This window comes from Pongo abelii, chromosome 2, assembly GCF_028885655.2.
Source record: "Pongo abelii isolate AG06213 chromosome 2, NHGRI_mPonAbe1-v2.0_pri, whole genome shotgun sequence".
NCBI lineage: Eukaryota > Metazoa > Chordata > Mammalia > Primates > Hominidae > Pongo > Pongo abelii.
In genome coordinates, this window is record NC_085928.1 from 95,484,704 (window position 1) to 95,503,155 (window position 18,452).

At 35.5% G+C, this 18,452-nt stretch overlaps 1 protein-coding gene across 19 annotated transcripts in view; it reads left to right on the forward strand.

The window, feature by feature from the left end:
• CFAP20DC (CFAP20 domain containing) overlaps window positions 1-18,452 on the forward strand; it is a 355,007-nt gene that overhangs the window by 183,066 nt on the left and 153,489 nt on the right. For 14 of the 19 annotated variants that reach the window (XR_008523269.1, XM_054550630.2, XM_054550631.1 and 11 more), the window contains 4 exons: window positions 631-750; window positions 1,878-2,000; window positions 4,683-5,017; window positions 16,617-16,994. Coding sequence is in view for 18 of the 19 variants with exons in the window: in XM_054550630.2 (XP_054406605.1) it covers window positions 631-750; window positions 1,878-2,000; window positions 4,683-5,017; window positions 16,617-16,994 (956 nt within the window). In the remaining variant the exon portion in view is untranslated. The remainder of the gene's footprint in view (window positions 1-630; window positions 751-1,877; window positions 2,001-4,682; window positions 5,018-16,616; window positions 16,995-18,452) is intronic. The other 5 variants (XM_054550642.1, XM_054550640.2, XM_054550643.1 and 2 more) reach the window with 1 other exon arrangement.

An 18,452-nucleotide genomic window follows, 5' to 3' on the forward strand; every position in this document is an offset into this window, starting at 1 on the left:
CTCTGTAAAATGGGAATGGCATTACTACTGGCACTAATACTAATAATAAATAACAGGTTCCTCAAAGTGTCATTGTGAGGATTCAGAGGAAAAACCAGTTAAGTGTATCATATTGCACCAAGAAATTAAGCATTCAGGAAATGTTAAATGCTGCTATGATTATTATTATTGCAAAATTAAATCATACTTAAAAGTTCTTCTTCAGCTTGACCTCAGTTCTCCAGGGCTCCTTTGGAAGCTGCTCTCTAAGCTCTTGTTGAAAGTATAGTTATCAACACTTCCTCTTTTAAAGGAAGAAGTAATTTTTCTGTGTTGGCTGTCAGTTTCATTTTTTAATGTTTTTTAATATACCACGTTGTATGATTAACATTAGTCAGATTACTTTAGCCCTCTATAAGTTTATATTACATGAATAAAGTGTTTCAGTAATTTTGAAAGCCTGATAGGATCCCAATATTGGAATAAGAATAAATGTCTATTTTCTATGAAGTTGTATTTTTGATGTATCTTCACATTATGTCAAAATTATACATGAATATTCTCATTATAGCGATAATTATATTTACTGAGTTACTTCAAGCCATATAGCACTTTCTGTTCTGGCTTTTGTTCTTTGATATGAAAATGTAGCAGCCAATCTACACATTATGCATCCGCATCCCCCTCAAGAACCATCAGCAGATAAGAATAATAACAGAAGAAGATTACGGTTAAAAAGTACCAGCAGAGAAAGGACAGAGACACCCAGCGGTATGGCACTATTTCAATCCTATCTTGTATCTGTATATTATTCAGGGCAATCGAATCTCTCTCTGCAGATTGTAAATTTCAAAGGATTATGAACCAATCCATTTAAAATATAAATGTCTGTTCTACAAGGATTATGGAAATCAAATTTTCTGCAAAAGAATTGCTCTAGAGCCCTAATGGAGATTTGCTGGATTAAATAGACAGTACCACAGAAATAAAGGAATTCCTACTTTTACTCTCAAAGACTGAATAAGCTTAAATTATTGTTTTTGAAAAAAATGGCCCAAATGTGATAGAAGTTCCCACTAGCAGACTTTACTAAAATGGAACTTTATTGTAATTTTTGTGTTTCATTTGTGTCTTTTTAAATTGGACTCTTTTCAGATGGTTGTTTATATTTGCTGTCTCTCCCTTTGGATTCTTCACCATATGTTATACTCTAGGTTAAAATTTAAACTCTTTGCAACCGGTAAAGCGTTAGACAAATACGTGGCCATTATAGTTATTCCCTTAAATATTGGATTCGAGGCATGTATATATAGATTAGTATACACATATATCAGTCTATCCTGAATCCCACCCAGTGTATCATGTACACATCTGTTAGCATAATTTCTCAAAAATGTGAGATTCCTGGGTTGGCTGAAATTTAGCCTGCTAGGTTTCATGCTTTTTATAAAAGAATAGATAGAAAAATTAATTTTGCAATAATGCCTTAAGATCCATTTTCTTAACATGCTGATGAAAAAAGCATGGCCAAAAAGAGTCCCATTTAGTAAGAATTATAATTTAAAGAAAACTCACTTCATTTCATGTGGAACCCAAGGAAATAAATATAAGATCCTTTAAAAATTTTATGGGTTTTGGCATTCTTTTTATCACATATTGTAAAACTTTAATCTAAAATATCCCTGTGTAAGTATCAAAGAATTTTAAGGTGAACCTCTATAAAAATGCAGCTTAAAACAGTCTACTGAAAAAAAAACTGCATGTAATTCATATTGTTAGCTCTAATTTGCTTTTAAATGATCAAATAGTAAAGTATACCAAAGTAAACCATTCTTCTAAAATTACTTTTTATAAATTTCAAAAGAAGTAATAGATGGAAAATATTTATCTCAATAAAGGTAGCTCTTCAGGAAATAATAGGAATGAAGATAAAGCATCAACTATCCTCACCACTGTGTCCCAACAAGGAGCAGAGCTGTTGAACTCCAGCACTCTAGGACCCCAGTCTCCTGATCAATCAGGTTGGCATCTTTATTACACCATATCTGTTAATAATGAATAAAATGTAAATATGGTAAATATTTCAAATCCAGTCATTTTGAAAAGTGGTGATGCAGCCGATTTGCTAAAATGTGTTAAGTTTGTGTAAATCTTCTTATTTAACCTCAATTTTATGTCAAACTTTAATGGAAGAAAGAGTATTTTTTTATTTTCAAGTTTTAATGCACTGGTCATCCTGTTCAGAATGAAAGTTTAAAACTGACATTTTCCCATGACACGGTCACCCTCCCCAAAGATGACCAATTGTTGCATTTCTCTGGTCCTCTTTATAATGGAGATGGTTGGAGCTGAGAGCATTGAGCCCATCAACATATCTTGCCTAGCAGGTGTATGCTACTTTTACAAAGGCGAATTGTTTTTGAGCAAGGGAAAAAAGAAAATAAATGAAAATTGTTTGTGGTTTGTCAGTCTTATTTATGCAATGTTGAAACCTTCATTAAAATGTTAGGTGCAATTATTGTCTCTAGCATAAATCTGACTGTGTGGAAAAACTAATTAGATGTTTAGGTGATCATTCTTGCATTTATCTTGTTTGCTGCAATATTGTGATTACACAGTAATTTACATATTTTTCTAAGAAAACACACCAAATTATTCATTACAATTGATATGGAAATACTTGAGGTAAAACTGCAAATTCCGTAAAAAGCATGTGGCAGTGAGATAATTAGAGTTAGTTTGGTGTAAAACACTCCTTTTACTTTGACTTTTTGACAGTTGCTAATATGTTTGGCAATAGGTCATACAAATTGTTTAAGTGCATAATGAAGATTCTCAGTATCTTTTCCTCTGTTTTCTTCACATATCCATATACATAATGCAACCTATTGACTTTTGTAACATTTCTCAGCATTTGTAAAGCACCTAATTTGCTTACAAAGCACCTGTCATGTACCCAGCACCATGCAAAAGCGTTTGCTGTCCAAAATAGGGGAGCCCAGTGAATCCGTTGAGTTCACTGGCCCAAAGCTACAGTGACTCAGGACTATATGCCCCTGCACCCCTCTGTGAAGGTGGTCAGAAGAACTAGACTCAGCCTGCCATTGGCCATATGCCTACAGACTCATGTCCCTCAATATATGAAAGCCTTGTCCCTAATAGGTTTTCACTAGGAAGTATACATTGATCACCCTTTTTACAGGCAAGTTATGTTATGTAATGGTAGCCGTAAGTTAAGAAACAGATAAAGGCAATTGTGTTTTATTTGTACCGTCAAAGTTATTTTTATTAAAGATTTTTATGGGTTCTTTTGCTTTTGCTTTTGCATTGTAGGCTTTAGAGTTGCAAATCTTAGATCTCTCTTGGTTACTTTTATTGTGATCATAAATATAATACGATTCAAGAATCAGGTGTAAAATTACCATGTCCACATTGTGATTCGGCAAGATTTTACCAATGAAATAAGCTGAAAAAAAAAAAAGCAAATTTCAAAAAAAATAGACTACATTGAGAAAGTGCTCACCTTTTTCCTACTGTCATTCTAAAGAAGAAAGCATGCTTTCAATGATATCATTATAAGGATCTGTCCTTTTCAATTCATCAGGATCATAGAGCTATAAACTCTCTCTCAATGTGGTATAAAAGATTGAAGTCTTTAAAAGTTTTGATAAAATATATATTTCCCTGTAATGTACAGTATTTTAAAGAAAACAATAATGTGCTAAAAGGTTTTTGTATCAAAACATTGTCTCTTATAAACTTAAACATAAAGGCCTTTTTCACCCAGCAGAATCCACTGCTTGGATTAGCAAATATTTCTGTGAATTTACTATTACTTGAAAAGTCTACTTGGTTTAGTCTGTGAATTGTCCTGTTTGAATCAGAAGAACAGAAAGGAAATGACTGCCAATCTTGTCATGGCTTCCTCTCCTCCATGATTTGTAATCTGAATTAAGACCAGATATTTTTTTAAAGAAGCTGGTTAAGTACTCTGTCCTCCTGCAGATAAAAGGAGATATTAGTAACTCGACCCCTTTTAAATTTGGAAGACTTTCCCCCTCTGGAATGTCAAATTAATAAGATTGTCCTGTAAAGAACTTGCTGCAAGACAGGTGGTAATTATTTCAGATTTCAAATTTCCTGGTCAGTGTTTCAACTCAAATGGAGAGGAAGTGCAAATGAGTTGCCCATAGCTATAGGCACTGATGTATGGGTTGAGTGTTTAGCAGGTTACAAGATGGTCGATAAATTGCCTTCCTTGGCTTTGCGTTTTTAGATAAATCTGTTTCAACAACAAGAAATTTTAGCCTAACTACCTGCCTAAAATAACACTTTTGGCCAGGCGCGGTGGCTCATGCCTGTAATCCCAGCACTTTGGGAGGCCGAGGCAGGCAGATCATGAAGTCAGAAGTTCAAGACCAGCCTGACCAACATGGTGAAACCCCATCTCTACTAAAAATAAAAAAAATTAGCCGGGCATGATGGCATGCACCTGTAATCCCACCTACTCAGGAGGCTCAGGCAGGAGAATCACTTGAAGGTTGGGAGGCGGAGGTTGCAGTGAGCCGAGATCGCACGACTACACTGCAGCCTGGGTGGCAGAGTGAGACTCTGTCTCAAAAACTAAAACTAAAAATAAATAAATAAAAATAACACTTTTATGGAGCACTGCTCTAATTTTTGTCATCTTTTCCAACTGTCAGATGAGTGGATCTTTCCTGAAAATGCTGATCACATTTCATATCTGGCATCCAGCAGACAGTCTCTACTTCTGGATGATGACTCCTGCAACCCGTCACACCTGTGGCTGGAAGCCAGCAAAGAGAGTGAACATGACCAGCAGGCAGAGGAATCCCAGAGTGTTTCAAAGGACATTTTCACTTTTTCATCAAGACCACGATCAGCACCTCATGGAAAGACTCAGACTATGTCCCCAGAGGAGCTCTCATTTATTTTGGATCTAAAAGAGGATAACAGTGTGACAAGCAGAGACACCCAATCAGAGGATGATTTTTACAGTGGCAACAGCAGTGAAGAGGTACACTGCTTGATAAGTGAAGTAGTCTTGAAGCACAGTTGTTTCCTTAGCTCCAATAAGCACTAAAACAAGTTGAAATGAACGAGGGAAAATCAACTGCTATTTATAAAAATGCAACAGATTGCCATGTCAGTCAACAGTTGCATCAGGTTGTTATGGTAACTTTAAACTACTGTCTTTTTTTTTTTAATTAACAGTCAGCCAATTTCACTTTTAATTATAGAAACCAGTTTTGGGTTTCTTTCTGTTTTTTCATTTTAATCTTTGAATCACAGAATGGGAAATGATATGCAGTTTAGTGCTATGATAGCAAGACCAATAAAACACTGAGAACATACTGTTCTAGATCTCTGGGGAAATTGTGTTGCAGTTGCTAAGCATTCTAAATTGATGGTTTTCTGGCTTCCTTATTCCCCTGCCATCTTTTCACCTTAGACCTATTAGGACTCATTATTTTCCATATGGTCCCAGAATTTGAAGAGTTGTGCCCATTAAAGTTTAAATAATGAATCGTGGATTAGTGCTGGGACTTGCCTTACAGGAGATTTTCTGTTTGCAATTATTTAGAATACAAATATATCCTATAAATTAGTAAATTCATAAAATGTTTTAAAATGTTTCAAATCAAACTGAATATAATTTGGAAATATTTGTTTAAAACCTAATACATTGATAACTTTTTCCCCATATGAAGTGCATTTAATTGTGGATTTTCTTCAGCGTTATTTTTAACGATGATCATTCATACTTTCTGGAAAAATTTATTCTAAAAGCAGAATACGATCAACTTTAGTTTTAGTGAAAATGTACAAAGCTTTTCTTTATAGAAATTATAGAAATAACTAGAAAACCTTTTTATATGTGCCCACAAATATTTTTATAACTGTAACTGATTAAGAATCCTTTTTGGACAGTGAGGCACAGATTAAGTCCATAGCACCAACCTTCGGAAGCAGTTGAGAATATAATGGGATTGTTTAAGCAGTAATTATGGGTTTTTTCAACTTTTAATGAGTTTCTTCAGCAAAGCGCATAGAGGATCCTCTTTTCACAATATTCTTGCTTCTGAGTGTGATGAAACAATTAGTCGTACCAAACATAACCTACTGCAAATCCTTTTATACATAAATAGTGCATTTGATGCTAGCATTTTAAGTGTTGCTGCTGGACACATTTGTTCCTTTCACCTTTAATAACATAAAGCTATAAAAACATGGACATTTGTCTTCAGCACCTAATAGTGTCCTCATCCCAGCTGATAATCCTTCCATGGTCTAAACTGGCTAATTAATTCAGTTCATTTTATGAATAGAATAGACTCATCCCCTTCCCACATGCGAAGCACCATCTTTCTTACTAACCCAGAAGCATTACTCTAATAGTGGGCATTTCATGGCAGGTGGGAAATGGTAATTCTCTGGAAAACTATGAGGGAAGTATTATGGATAACCTGCCCTTTAAATACACCACATGAAGGACTTACCTCTTCCATCTATAGGAAGGCTAGGCCTTTAGAAGAAACAGTAGAGCTTCATGGGAAAATGAAGAATACTAGCTCTGAATATTTTAATTTGATATCACTTAATGCTTTTGCCGTAGCTACTCTGCCTCTGACATCCTTCAGCGTTTATTATGCAGACGTGTATTTGTTACCAACTACATAAAATTGAAAACAAATTTATCATGCATTACCCCAGCTTTCACTGGCAGGGCTATCTGGTCACCCCTGTGCCATGCCCATCAAGGTGACCAGTAGCATATGGCTAGAGTCTGTGGTGAGACCATCCCATTGCCAACACTGGCACTCGCCAGCCTTTAGTCAGAGCCTACTAAGAGTGGCAGCCAGAGAGAGGGGAAACGCCTGCCACATTATCAAGCTTTGGGGTTTGCTGGTACAGAGACTAACAAGATACAAGCTAAGATACAAAAATAGGACCAACAAAAATGCTAGGCTATATTTAAGTAAGTTTTAGCGTGTGTAATGATACCTACTTAACAAAATTGGATTTTTTCTTCCTTTGTACTTTTGGTAATTTATTGTCCTGTAGGATAGCTTCTTCTATTTATTAATTGTATAAATCAATGGGAAATTAGGCTACATATTTACAATGTTTATTTACATATAGTCTTTGAAGAAAAATCAGTTTAGTTAATTAAGGCATCCCTACTATTAATTGCATTATTTTAGAATGTTATATCCTTATCTTTGTGTAATTATATTTCAGGAAAACATAATGTCAAGTTGTAAATAATGGTGGACAAGTGAATAACAATTATATTATTATGCTTGAAGTTTATAACGTGTAATTAAGACTTTATTTAATGTTAGGCCATTGAGTATTTTTAAAGGAAAATTAGATGTATTCAGTAACATATAAACTAGGCAAAATCAAATCATATTATTAGGAGAGAAGACAAGTACCCATACAATAGTAAAAGCTAATTAAAATTAGCTTTCAGCAATACATTGTCTTTGTAATTGAAGTTGCTAATCATTAATTCACATCTGAGATCTTAGTGTTGGAGCCTCAAAAGTATGAATTTTTTGCATATAACCTTACCTTACTCTTTGCTTTATCATATATTTTATTCTGTAGGCAGCCATATATACTAATATTTCTGGTACTCAATTAATTTTGAAGTTGTTCTTATTTGAAAAATATATTACAGAAACAATATTTCCTAGTGAGCTATAAAATCAAGACTACCATGTAAAATGAATTTTTTAGGAAAGCTATTAAAATAGAGTGCTTTTCATATTATTGCAACATCTGAAAGAAACAAAAGCATGCAACTGTTATTGTCTCTATTTTGTATTTTATGTTATTATTCCCATCGTGGCTTCTAGTGTATACACCTGGTTTTACAGCTTGAAATCATTAGCCTTATATTAATATTTTATTATTCCCCTAATTCAAGTTTTCACCTAGAAATACTACCATTTTTTCCCTGAATTCTGGTTGTGTATCACATATTGAAGCAGATATTTGCAAGGCCAAGTAACTTGTCTTGGGTAACAGTCCAAATTGGAACATTTGGACCCCCGAAATTATTCATATTTGGACATGAATTATTAGCCGGAAGGCTTTTGTATCTTCTCTCCTTCTAACTCTATGGAAGCCTGCAAAGGATAAATATACAAACAGCAGGTTAAAATGACCATTTTCGTCCACCCTCCCAGCTTTCTTGTTGTCATTGCTTTCAAGAGTTTTTTTTAGCAGTCAGTAGTTATTTCATTTTATATACATTTTGTTAGCATATATTTCTAGATTATACTATAAACACTCACCCCTACATACTTGAGTAATGATTTTTTTCTTTTTTCTTTTTTCTTTTTTTTTTGAGATGGAGTCTTGCCCTGTAGCCAGGCTGGAGTGCAGTGGCACGATCTCTGCTCATTGCAACCTCCGACTGTTCAAGCGATTCTCCTGCTTCAGCCTCCCAAGTAGCTGGGATTACAGGTACACACCACCATGCCTGGCTAATTTTTGTATTTTTAGTAGAGACAGGGTTTCACCATGTTGGCCAGGATGGTCTCGATCTCCTGACCTCGTGATCTGCCCGCCTCAGCTTCCCAAAGTGCTGGGATTACAGGCATGAGCCATCGCACCTGGCCAAGTAATGATTTTTAATTGCTTTCTCACACACACTTATGTACACACGGTGGAAAGGAATATTTAGTCCACAGTGGTCTTCTTATATTTCTATGTAGCCTTTAGATACTTTTAAATTAGTTTATGTGTTGGGAGAAAATGAAAAGACTCTATTTTGAGTATACTGCCTTGCATTTTTATTCCTATGTATTATGAATTAGAACATAACATACTCTGTATACCTACCAGGCAAATTAATATTTACTCAGTATGAGTAATCTTTTTAGGCTGTTCACATCTACATGTGTTTATTATTATCTATTGAAGCTCTTCTCTGAAAAAGTCACAGGTCTCTTGGTCCTTGTGACTTGGCTTTGCGTTGTTATAGGCAGATGAAGAAGGTTACAAAATGCTTGTCTATTTGCAATCTAATATTCTACCATTTTTGCTAAATGATAGACATCTTGCAGATAAGCATTTGCTTGTAGATAGTAGTTTTCACAAGAAATCTTTAAAGTGTTGTCAGTTAAAAGAACATGAAGTCTAACTTATAGAAAAATATGTTTTGCCTTGAAAAATTAGAAAAGCCTAATCACTTTGCCAAAATATTCATATGATGATTGTGCCCTTCCCACACAATACCTGTAACTTATGCTATGATTTGTCTGTAAAGTATCATTTGCTATAGGTAAAGATGTCATGAAAATAATTTGGCCAAATCTTTTTAATATCAGGCATGCTGCAGGTTAGTTACTTGTTTAAAAGTGTGGTATCTTCCTTTTATTTTATTTGTTTACAAACTCATAAAATGTATTATAAGACACAGCTATCACTTATCTTTATCACCCAGAGGAAATTGTATTATTTTCATCATTTGCTACAAAATTCAAGTAGAAGCACAAGTACTTCTTGGGGATGGTTGTTATGAAAATATTTAAGATACATTTGAATTGCCAGTCTTGTTATCATCAAAGAAGAAATTATTTTTTTCATTCTGTTAGGACTGTCTTTAGCTAAATTTGTGCAAATAACTGTGCTCTTTAGTCAACAACAGAAGTATACATATACTAGCTCTGTTGTTTGCTAGTGCTGATGTTCAACTAAAAGGCGCTGTCAATCCACACACTTAGTTACTAACATGATGGACAAAACTAAAAACTCCTGTTGACTCAATCTCAATTACAAATTCAAAACTACCATCAAAAGAGTATTTTGAATATTGCAGATGTGTTTTTTTACAGAACTTTTAAGACTTTTACATAAGATTTTTTCATGGTGGATTGAATTTAAAACTCCATTGAAATATAAATAAATATGATCATCCACTTTTACAAAGGCTAAAATAGAGTTCTATCCTGATTCACTCAACATTAAAGTTGTGGTACAAAGAGCCTGGGTCCCATCTGCTCCAAGTAGGTGGCCCTCAAGAGTCATTAAAATTATCTGTTTAAAATTACAACTCAGCAAGAGCAATCCATTTTGTGTAGCCAGAAATTATTGTCTAAATGCCCATCTGCATGTCCTTTTAAGAAATGTAGTTCCTCAGAGGAAGTGCTAGCTCCTTGGGGAAATCATTCTCATCTTCAGCGTACATATGCTGTGCTACAGTTAATCAGGCAAACTCTATTGATGTTCCTGGCACTGGGGCGTGATTGAATATTTAACAAACAAATGTTTCTGAGCCCAGAAGACAAACGGTTCAAGAGATTTGGGACTTTAAAAAATATATTAAGTTAAATCAAAAGCATTTTGTATTTGTTCTTCTGAGAAATAGATGAACAGATGATTGGAATGTGAAAATGGCATGACAACTTCTTTGCTACTCTGACAAATTATATTCAATTGCTGTACAGGTTTTCAGTAGCTAAATGATAAACTAAAAGGAGAAAAGTGGTTATTTTTCAACCAGGTCATGGTACACTAATTTCTCATGCATGTAACAAATTTATATATTATATAGAAAAAAATTCATCCCAGAACATGTTGAGGCCAAATGAATTACACATGTGAAATCAATAAACATCATCTCTACCTTATTAAAGAGGCAAAAGCATACCTCTTCTTCTTATAACAATGCAAAGAGAGGAATAGGGTTATGCCAGTGCACCCACTCCTAATAAATACTGTACTTTTTTAAATTCTCCATTTATTTCTTCTCTAAATGAGAAGCTGACCCAATGCAAATCGGAACACTACTCAAATATAGTCTCCTATGTCATCTTGCCTTTCTCATTCATCCCAGTTTCTCTTTCAGAATCTAAAACCAGAATTAGTAGTTCTAGGGCAGCCAAGGCAAACAAGCCTTTGTACCCTGTCCAGATTCTCCAGTTATTTATTCTTTCCATATATTTAAAATAGCATGGAAATGTATTACTGTGGAAATGCAGTGCAACCAGGAGAATGCTCATCAGGGTACACAGCTAAATCCATCTGCTTCTCGGCTGATCTCCAAACCAGAGTATTCCTTAGGAAAAATGTAAGATGAATATCCATGTACATACTCATGAATATTTCTGTGTATATAATCAACTGCTCATGCCAAGCAAAGAGAAATGCTTTCCACCTGAGTAAACTGCTAGAAGGAAGAAAAGGCTGTACTCTGACCCACCACAGGTGGAAAAATACACTTCTTACCAAATGCATTGATTTTAAGGTGTTTTCTGAATGATGTGACAAACATCTAGTTTTCCATGCAGCCCTCTAAATTCCCAAAATGGTACATCTGAAATTCCTAAAATGACATTTACTATCTTCTACCTTATGATGTTATTACTTTTTAGGTATCATTTCTCTGTTAGACTTTATACCTCTTGAAGGAGTGGCCCTGTCCTTCTTACCTGTGTATCTTGTATAGTGTCTAGAAATTGCCTCACACAGAGCAGGAGCTTAATAAACATTTATTGAATTAATGTATACTGAAAACACTTCCACTTTCTACCTACGTCATATACAAAATAACATGTCTTCATTTTTTATGATGGAAATGAATGAGTAGAGGATCTTTTGATCACAGAAATCCCACTGCCAATTGTATATGACAATTACAGGAAAATAAACTGCAATGTTTTAAAAAAATTAGAGAAAAGATAGCCCTGTCTTGCTACCAGACCAAATTAAAAAACATCTATGCTAGTTCTACCAATACCATCTTAGAACTAGGACTTGGGGAATGTTTACTCTATTTTTTGTTTACCTTCCTCTCTAGACAAAGACTAAGCTTTTATTCTTTATCTCTATGAAAAAAAAAAATTGCAAGAGTCACACTCCATTACCTAGTGATTTAGAACACTGGGCATTTTTTCAGATAGCTCTGACAGTCTTTCGAGTTTTCTGCCTGAAGGCAGAGTTCTTCAACCATATTAACATCCTAGGGTGCCCAGACTGGTGGGGAAGGACAAGCTCACCCCATAAGTGGCCTACAGCAGAGAGGGTTGCCCAATGCCTGCGTGAGGTCATGCAGGGACTGTTGCATTTGCAAAAATATTTTCGCCTGTCTTATTTTTTCACTTGGGCCACAAAGTAAGGGTCCACAGATTGGCACCCAATCTTAAAGAAAAATCTTTTCTTTACCCTATCTGGAACACTGAAAGATAAGTATCTCTATCAGTTATAAGTGTGTGTGTGTGTGTGTGTGTCAGAAGATGAAGCTAGTGTAGACAAAGCAATGTATGCCCAGAATGAGTACCAAGAAGAAATATTTATAAAAGATCCTTAACAATGCAGTTCTCATCCTTAGTGTACTGTAGGTACACTATTTGTTAGGAGAGGGGTTTTTTTTAGTATTATTGATTATTTTAATTTACTCCTTTAGCTATTTCAGTATTATATTTTTAACAGGAAAATCTCTACTTTATTTTGAAGTTTTTTTTCCTATAGCCATTCCTTTTTTTCTTTCTTTCAATAGGTTTTTGGGGAACAGGTGGTGGTTGGTTACATGAATAAGTTCTTTAGTGGTGATTTCTGAGGTTTTGCTGCACCCATCACCTGAGCAGTGTACACTGTACCCAATGTGTAGTCTTTTATCCTTCACACCCTTCTCACCCTTTCCCCTGAGTCCCCAGAGTCCATTGTATTATTCTTATGCCTTTGCACCCTCATAGTTTAGCTCCCACTTATGAGTGAGAACATATGATGTTTGACTTTCCATTCCTGAGTTACTTCACTTAAAATAATGCTCTCCAGTTCCATCCAAGTTGCTGCAAATGCCATTATTTTGTTCCTTTTTATGTCTGAGTAGTATCCCATGGTGTGTGTGTGTATATGTATATATGCACATATATATATATATATATATATATATATCACATCTTCTTTATCCACTCGTGGATTGATGGGCATTTGGGCTGGTTACACATTTTTACAGTTGTGATTCATTCTGCTATAAACATGCATGTGCAAGTATCGTTTTTGTATAATGACTTCTTTTCCTCTGGGTAGATACCCAGTAGTGGGCTTGCTGGATCAAATGATAGTTCTACTTTTAGCTCTTTAAGGAATCTCCACGCTGTTTTCCATAGTGGTTGTACTAGTTTACATTCCCATTGTTGGTGAGAATACGCAATCTTGTATACCCAAGTATACAAGAGGACTTCAAAAAGTTAATGGAAAATGCCTATTATGAAAAAACTATACATTGATTTCAAAAAAAATTTGCACCAAATAAACTTGTACTAACTTATAACATGTCTGAACAGAATCTAGTTTGGAGCACTAAGGAAGGATAAGACATCAGTTTGAAAAAATCCCATTTCAGAGCAATATGAATTCTGCTAAAATTGAAGCAAAAACCGACATCAAATTTATGGTGAAGCTTGGATGGAAGAATGGTAAAATCATTGTTGCCTTACAAAAAGCTAATGAGGACAATGCCCACAAAGAAATCAGCAGTTTACAAACTTGTTTTAAGAAGGGATGAAACAGTGTTGAAGATGAAGCCCTCAATGGCAGGCCATCCACATCAATTTGTGAGGAAAAAATAATTTTATTCATGCCCTAATTGAAGAGGACCAAAGACTAACAGCAGAAACAATAGCCAACACCATTGACATCTCAATTTGTTCAGCTTACATAATTCTGACTGAAAAATTAAAGTTAAGCAGTCCACTCAATGGGTACCAAAACCATTGTGCCCAGATGACCTGCAGACAAGAGCAGAGCTTTCAATGGAAATTTTAAACAAGTAGGATCAAGATCCTGAAGCATTTCCTTGAAGAATTGTCACAGGAGAAGAAACATGGCTTTACCACTATGATCCTGAAGACAAAGCAGAATCAGAGCAATGGCTACCAAGAGGTTGGAGTGGCCCAGTCAAAGCAAAAGTGGACCAGTCAGCAGCAAAGGTCATGGCAATGGTTTTGAGCATTGCTCAAGGCATTTTGCTGTTGACTTTCTGGAGGGTGAAAGAACAAGAACATCTGTTCTCAACTTATTATAAGAGTGGTTTGAGAAACTTAGCCAAAGCTTTGGCTGAAAAACACCCACAAAAGCCTCCCCACAGTCTTTCTCCACCACGACAATGCTCCTACTCACTTCTCTCATCAAAAAAGGTCAATTTTGCAAGAGTTTTGTTGGGAAATCATTAGGTATCCACCTTATAACCCTGGTTTGGCTCTTTCTGACTCCTTTTTGTTTTATAATCTTAAAAATCTTTAAGAAGCACCCTTTTTTTTCAGTTAGTAACATAAAAAAAGACTGCATTGACGTGGTTATATTCCCAGGATCCTCAGTTTCTTAGGGATGGACTAAATGGCTGACATCCTGGCTTACAAAAGTGACTTGACCTTGGTGGAGCTTATGTTGAGAAATAAAGTTTATATTTTTTGTTTTTATCTTTTAATTTCCTGGAGCTTTTTGAAGTCCAACCTTGGACCTTTCTTGAGAGCACAGTTGTCTGCTAATCTCAGCTACATTTCACAGAAGAAAAAATTATAACAGGGCAGGGGTTAAGGATCTCATACTCTGTGTAAGAGACTGCAAGAATTACTCAGTATGACATACTCTGCCTTTGACATACTGACTTGAACTCTCAAACCAGTCCAGCTTCTATACCATCACTGCCATTGCCTTAATTCAGGCACCTCAACAATCCTAATAACAACAATACAATAGTTTACTGATTGGCCTCCAGTTTTACTGTCTCCACAAGCCAACTCAGACACTCCACAAACAGTATCCATAAACATATACCCATGCCTTCTATTGTGTGTCATTGTGACATTCCCCTGCTTCACACAATGACTCCTCTTTGCCTTCAGAATACAGTCCCTGGATGGCAGGGATTATGTTCTGGTCTATCATTACACTCCGAGCATCTGCAGCACCTAGATGTACTTGGCCCATGATGAGGAAGAAAGGAAGACAGAACAATGATAAAATAGATCCCCTCTAATTAAAAGCTTTTGTAGATCTCTGCCTTGTCCCCTGCTCAACTGAGAGCAAACCCTCTCACCTTTCCCCATGCTTCACTTCTGAAAGGAAGATTTCACCAGAGACTGCCATCATTATGTTGAGTGTGTATGATGGTCAAACATTCAGGAAAAAATTGAACAGTTCAATCAGTCACCCAAATATTTGTTTTTAAAATGCCGACCCTTAGAAATAACTAGATGCTGGGTTCTGTGTGTCTATAAATTGAAGGGTGAAGGAATAGCTTCCTGAAACTGAATGTCAAGATACGCATTGTCAGACACCAAATAATGTCTTCAAAATGTACTGTGCTTTTTTGTTTTTTCTCTATTCTAAGTTTATCATTTCACATCCATTTATTATATATTTTGTTTGATTGGTTGGTTGGTTGGGTTTTTTGTTTGTTTGTTTGTTTGTTTGTTTTGAGATGGAGTTTCCCTGTTGTTGCCCAGGCTGGGGTGCAATGGCGCGATCTCGCCTCACTGCAACCTCCGCCTCCCGGGTTCAAGCGATTCTCCTGCCTCAGCCTCCCGAGTAGCTGGGATTACAGGCACGCATCACCATGCCCAGATAATTCTGTATTTTTTTAGTAGAGACAGGGTTTCTCCATGTTGGTCAGGCTGGTCTCGAACTCCCGACCTTGGGTGATCCACCTGCCTTGGCCTCCCAAAGTGCTGGGATTACAGGCATGAGCCACCGTGCCCGGCCATATATATTTAAATAAATGAGTCAAATTGGAAGAATCTACCATGACAAGTACATGCAGTGATCACGCAGTTTAAATGTATTATTTTATAACATAAAAATCTACCAATTGAAATCGCACTACATTTCTCATTTTCATTATCTACTTTCATTGCCATTGATTTCATGTTTGTAATTCTTCCTTTATCAGATTTTAAAAATTTAAACTTTCGCATTTCTATGGATAATCACAGAACTATGGACTTGTAAAATTATTGTAGCTTTCATTTTCAGCTTTCCAAGAATTTATATTTAATGACATTCATATTTTGTGGAAAAATATACTTTCTAAAACTAAAATTTTCATGTGAAAAATACTTTATAAAACATGTTCCATTATCTGTTGCTCTTGAAAAACAAAACTGCCCTACAATAAGGTAAAAATGCTTCCCTAGACCCACTCGTATTTATTAATAGAGTACCATTTCTCTGCTTAAGTAGGCTAAATACCATAAGTTTTAGTCATTTCTTTTTCCATAGAGTTAACTTATCAGAAAGTCAAAGTATATGATTCTTAGATGTTTTAGATGACTTGCTCTGGATCCTCTTCTTTTAGACATTTTTTGGAATGAATTTGAGTAACTACTTCTTAAATGTTCTCTTGTTTTTTGTGAGTAAAAAATATGCCTTATCCAGACCAAATACCATATAGCAGGACATTTTAGCAAATGGTTTATAACTATTTGCATTGCTACTTTTAGTTACTCATGTTTTTCTTTGCAGATTAAAGTAAAATCTACATATATATGCTTTTGCTTTATTCATAGAAAATATGAATTTATTAAGAACTTATACTCAGTAACTTATTCACCACAAATTTCTGCTTAAAATTATTTTTACTTTGTTCCCCAACATAGCGTAACCACAGTATCCAGGGTTCTCGAAACCCAACAACTGGTCCTTCAGAGTTAACTCACTTAACATTAGAGAGCCTGCTGGGGAAGGCTGCAAAGCGGACAAGTAAGGAATATCTAAAGAGCGCCTACACAGAAGCAGGAGCAACAGAAAGCCAGGATTCCTCGGCGGAGCAAATAGATAGAAATAACTTTCAAATGAGTTTGTTGCCTACAACATGCCTTTCTCCAACTGGAAGAAGGTGTGGATCCTGTCAGAAAACTCCAGACCCCATAATCAAAGCGAAGGATCTATCAGCCCAGCAAGTGCCAGCTTCACTAAACAAAACCTCCCTGAAAGAAATCTCAGGGGAAAGGCTGAGCTCGATCCCTGAAGCATCTGTAAGTGGTTCCCGTGTGGTTTACAGATGCCGGCAGTACATCCTGCTGTGTTCCGTTCTGTTCCGCACGTGTTTTTAGCAGTATCTCTTTTTCATCATTTGGGTGATGAGTGTTGTATTTTCTTTCCTATTCTGATGTGTTTTAGTTTGGTAACAGCAGCTGTTAAAGAGTCTACTGCACATCCCAAGGATAATAGAATACCTCATGTTTTTAATGAGAAAGATAATTATGTAATTTTCATCATAACAGTTATTTTATTTTCTAGTTACTTCCCATAATTTGTAGTTATCACTGCCTGTAAATTATAAATGATGATCTTATTTTTGAACCAAAAGCTTGCCAGTAAAATTGACAGATTTTCAATAACAATCTACATTAGGAGCGGTAAAAACATCATTATTCTATTCACTTTCTACAGCAGTTCCCCAAATAATAAATGATATGAGTGAAGGTTAACATTACAGTGTCATCGAATAAATCCCTCGGCTAGTTTGGTGGCTATAGTCGTGTCCATCAGATTGATTTTTTCCTTCCTGTATTAGTACTTTTCTTCCTTCAGTTCCCCTATAAGCTGCACTTAGAAACTAAAGAACAAATGAGGCTATGCATAACAAATGACATGTACATTCCTTTTTTTTAAACATTTAAGATTTTCTTTATGTTTCATGTCCTAAATATTCTGTGGGTGTTGCATTGTAAAGCTTTGGTTCAGTTATGTTCTAAGCAAGTTAGAGTGGATTAATTGTTACCTGGCATAGGTAGTAGATATATTCATGATTATCATCAGCAAAATAGAAGTAGCTAACATTTTGTGAACATTCATCATGTGCCAGTCTCTGTACCAAGCCCTTTGCCATGAAGTATTCCACTTAATCCTCACAGCAACCCTGTGAGATAAGGACTGCCATTATTCACACATCATTTTCAGTTGAGGAAACTTAAGTTTAGAATGGTTATGCAGTTTGTTCAAGGAGAACAGCTAGTTAGTTGAGGAGGGACAACTTGAACCTAGATTCTGACTCTAGAACTATTGCCCATATCCAGCCTGCTGTGTGGCATAAACATGGGTTAAGTCTTGTAAAACTGATAGCCTCTCTCAAGAAACATCCAAAGATAGAACTGAAATGTGTTCCTCTTTTTCGATCACATGCATGTGTGCACTTGTATTTGTATGTGTTTGTGTACATGAGAAAATAGTAAATCACTTAATCTAGTGAAAATGTCTTTGCTTTGTGGTGATTTAGGATGAAAGTTGTCAGTAATTTTTTGCATGTTTTTCATTTGTGAAAACTTTCTTAAAACAAACAAACATTCTTGCTGTACCTAATTGTAATTTTTTTCCTTTGGTTGTGCTAATGAATTTGAATGTAGCTAATAGACTAGCCTTATAGATGTATTCTATAGTGCTGCTTCACTTGACTGCAGCCAATACTGGGCTGCCAAAAACAGAAACAAAGC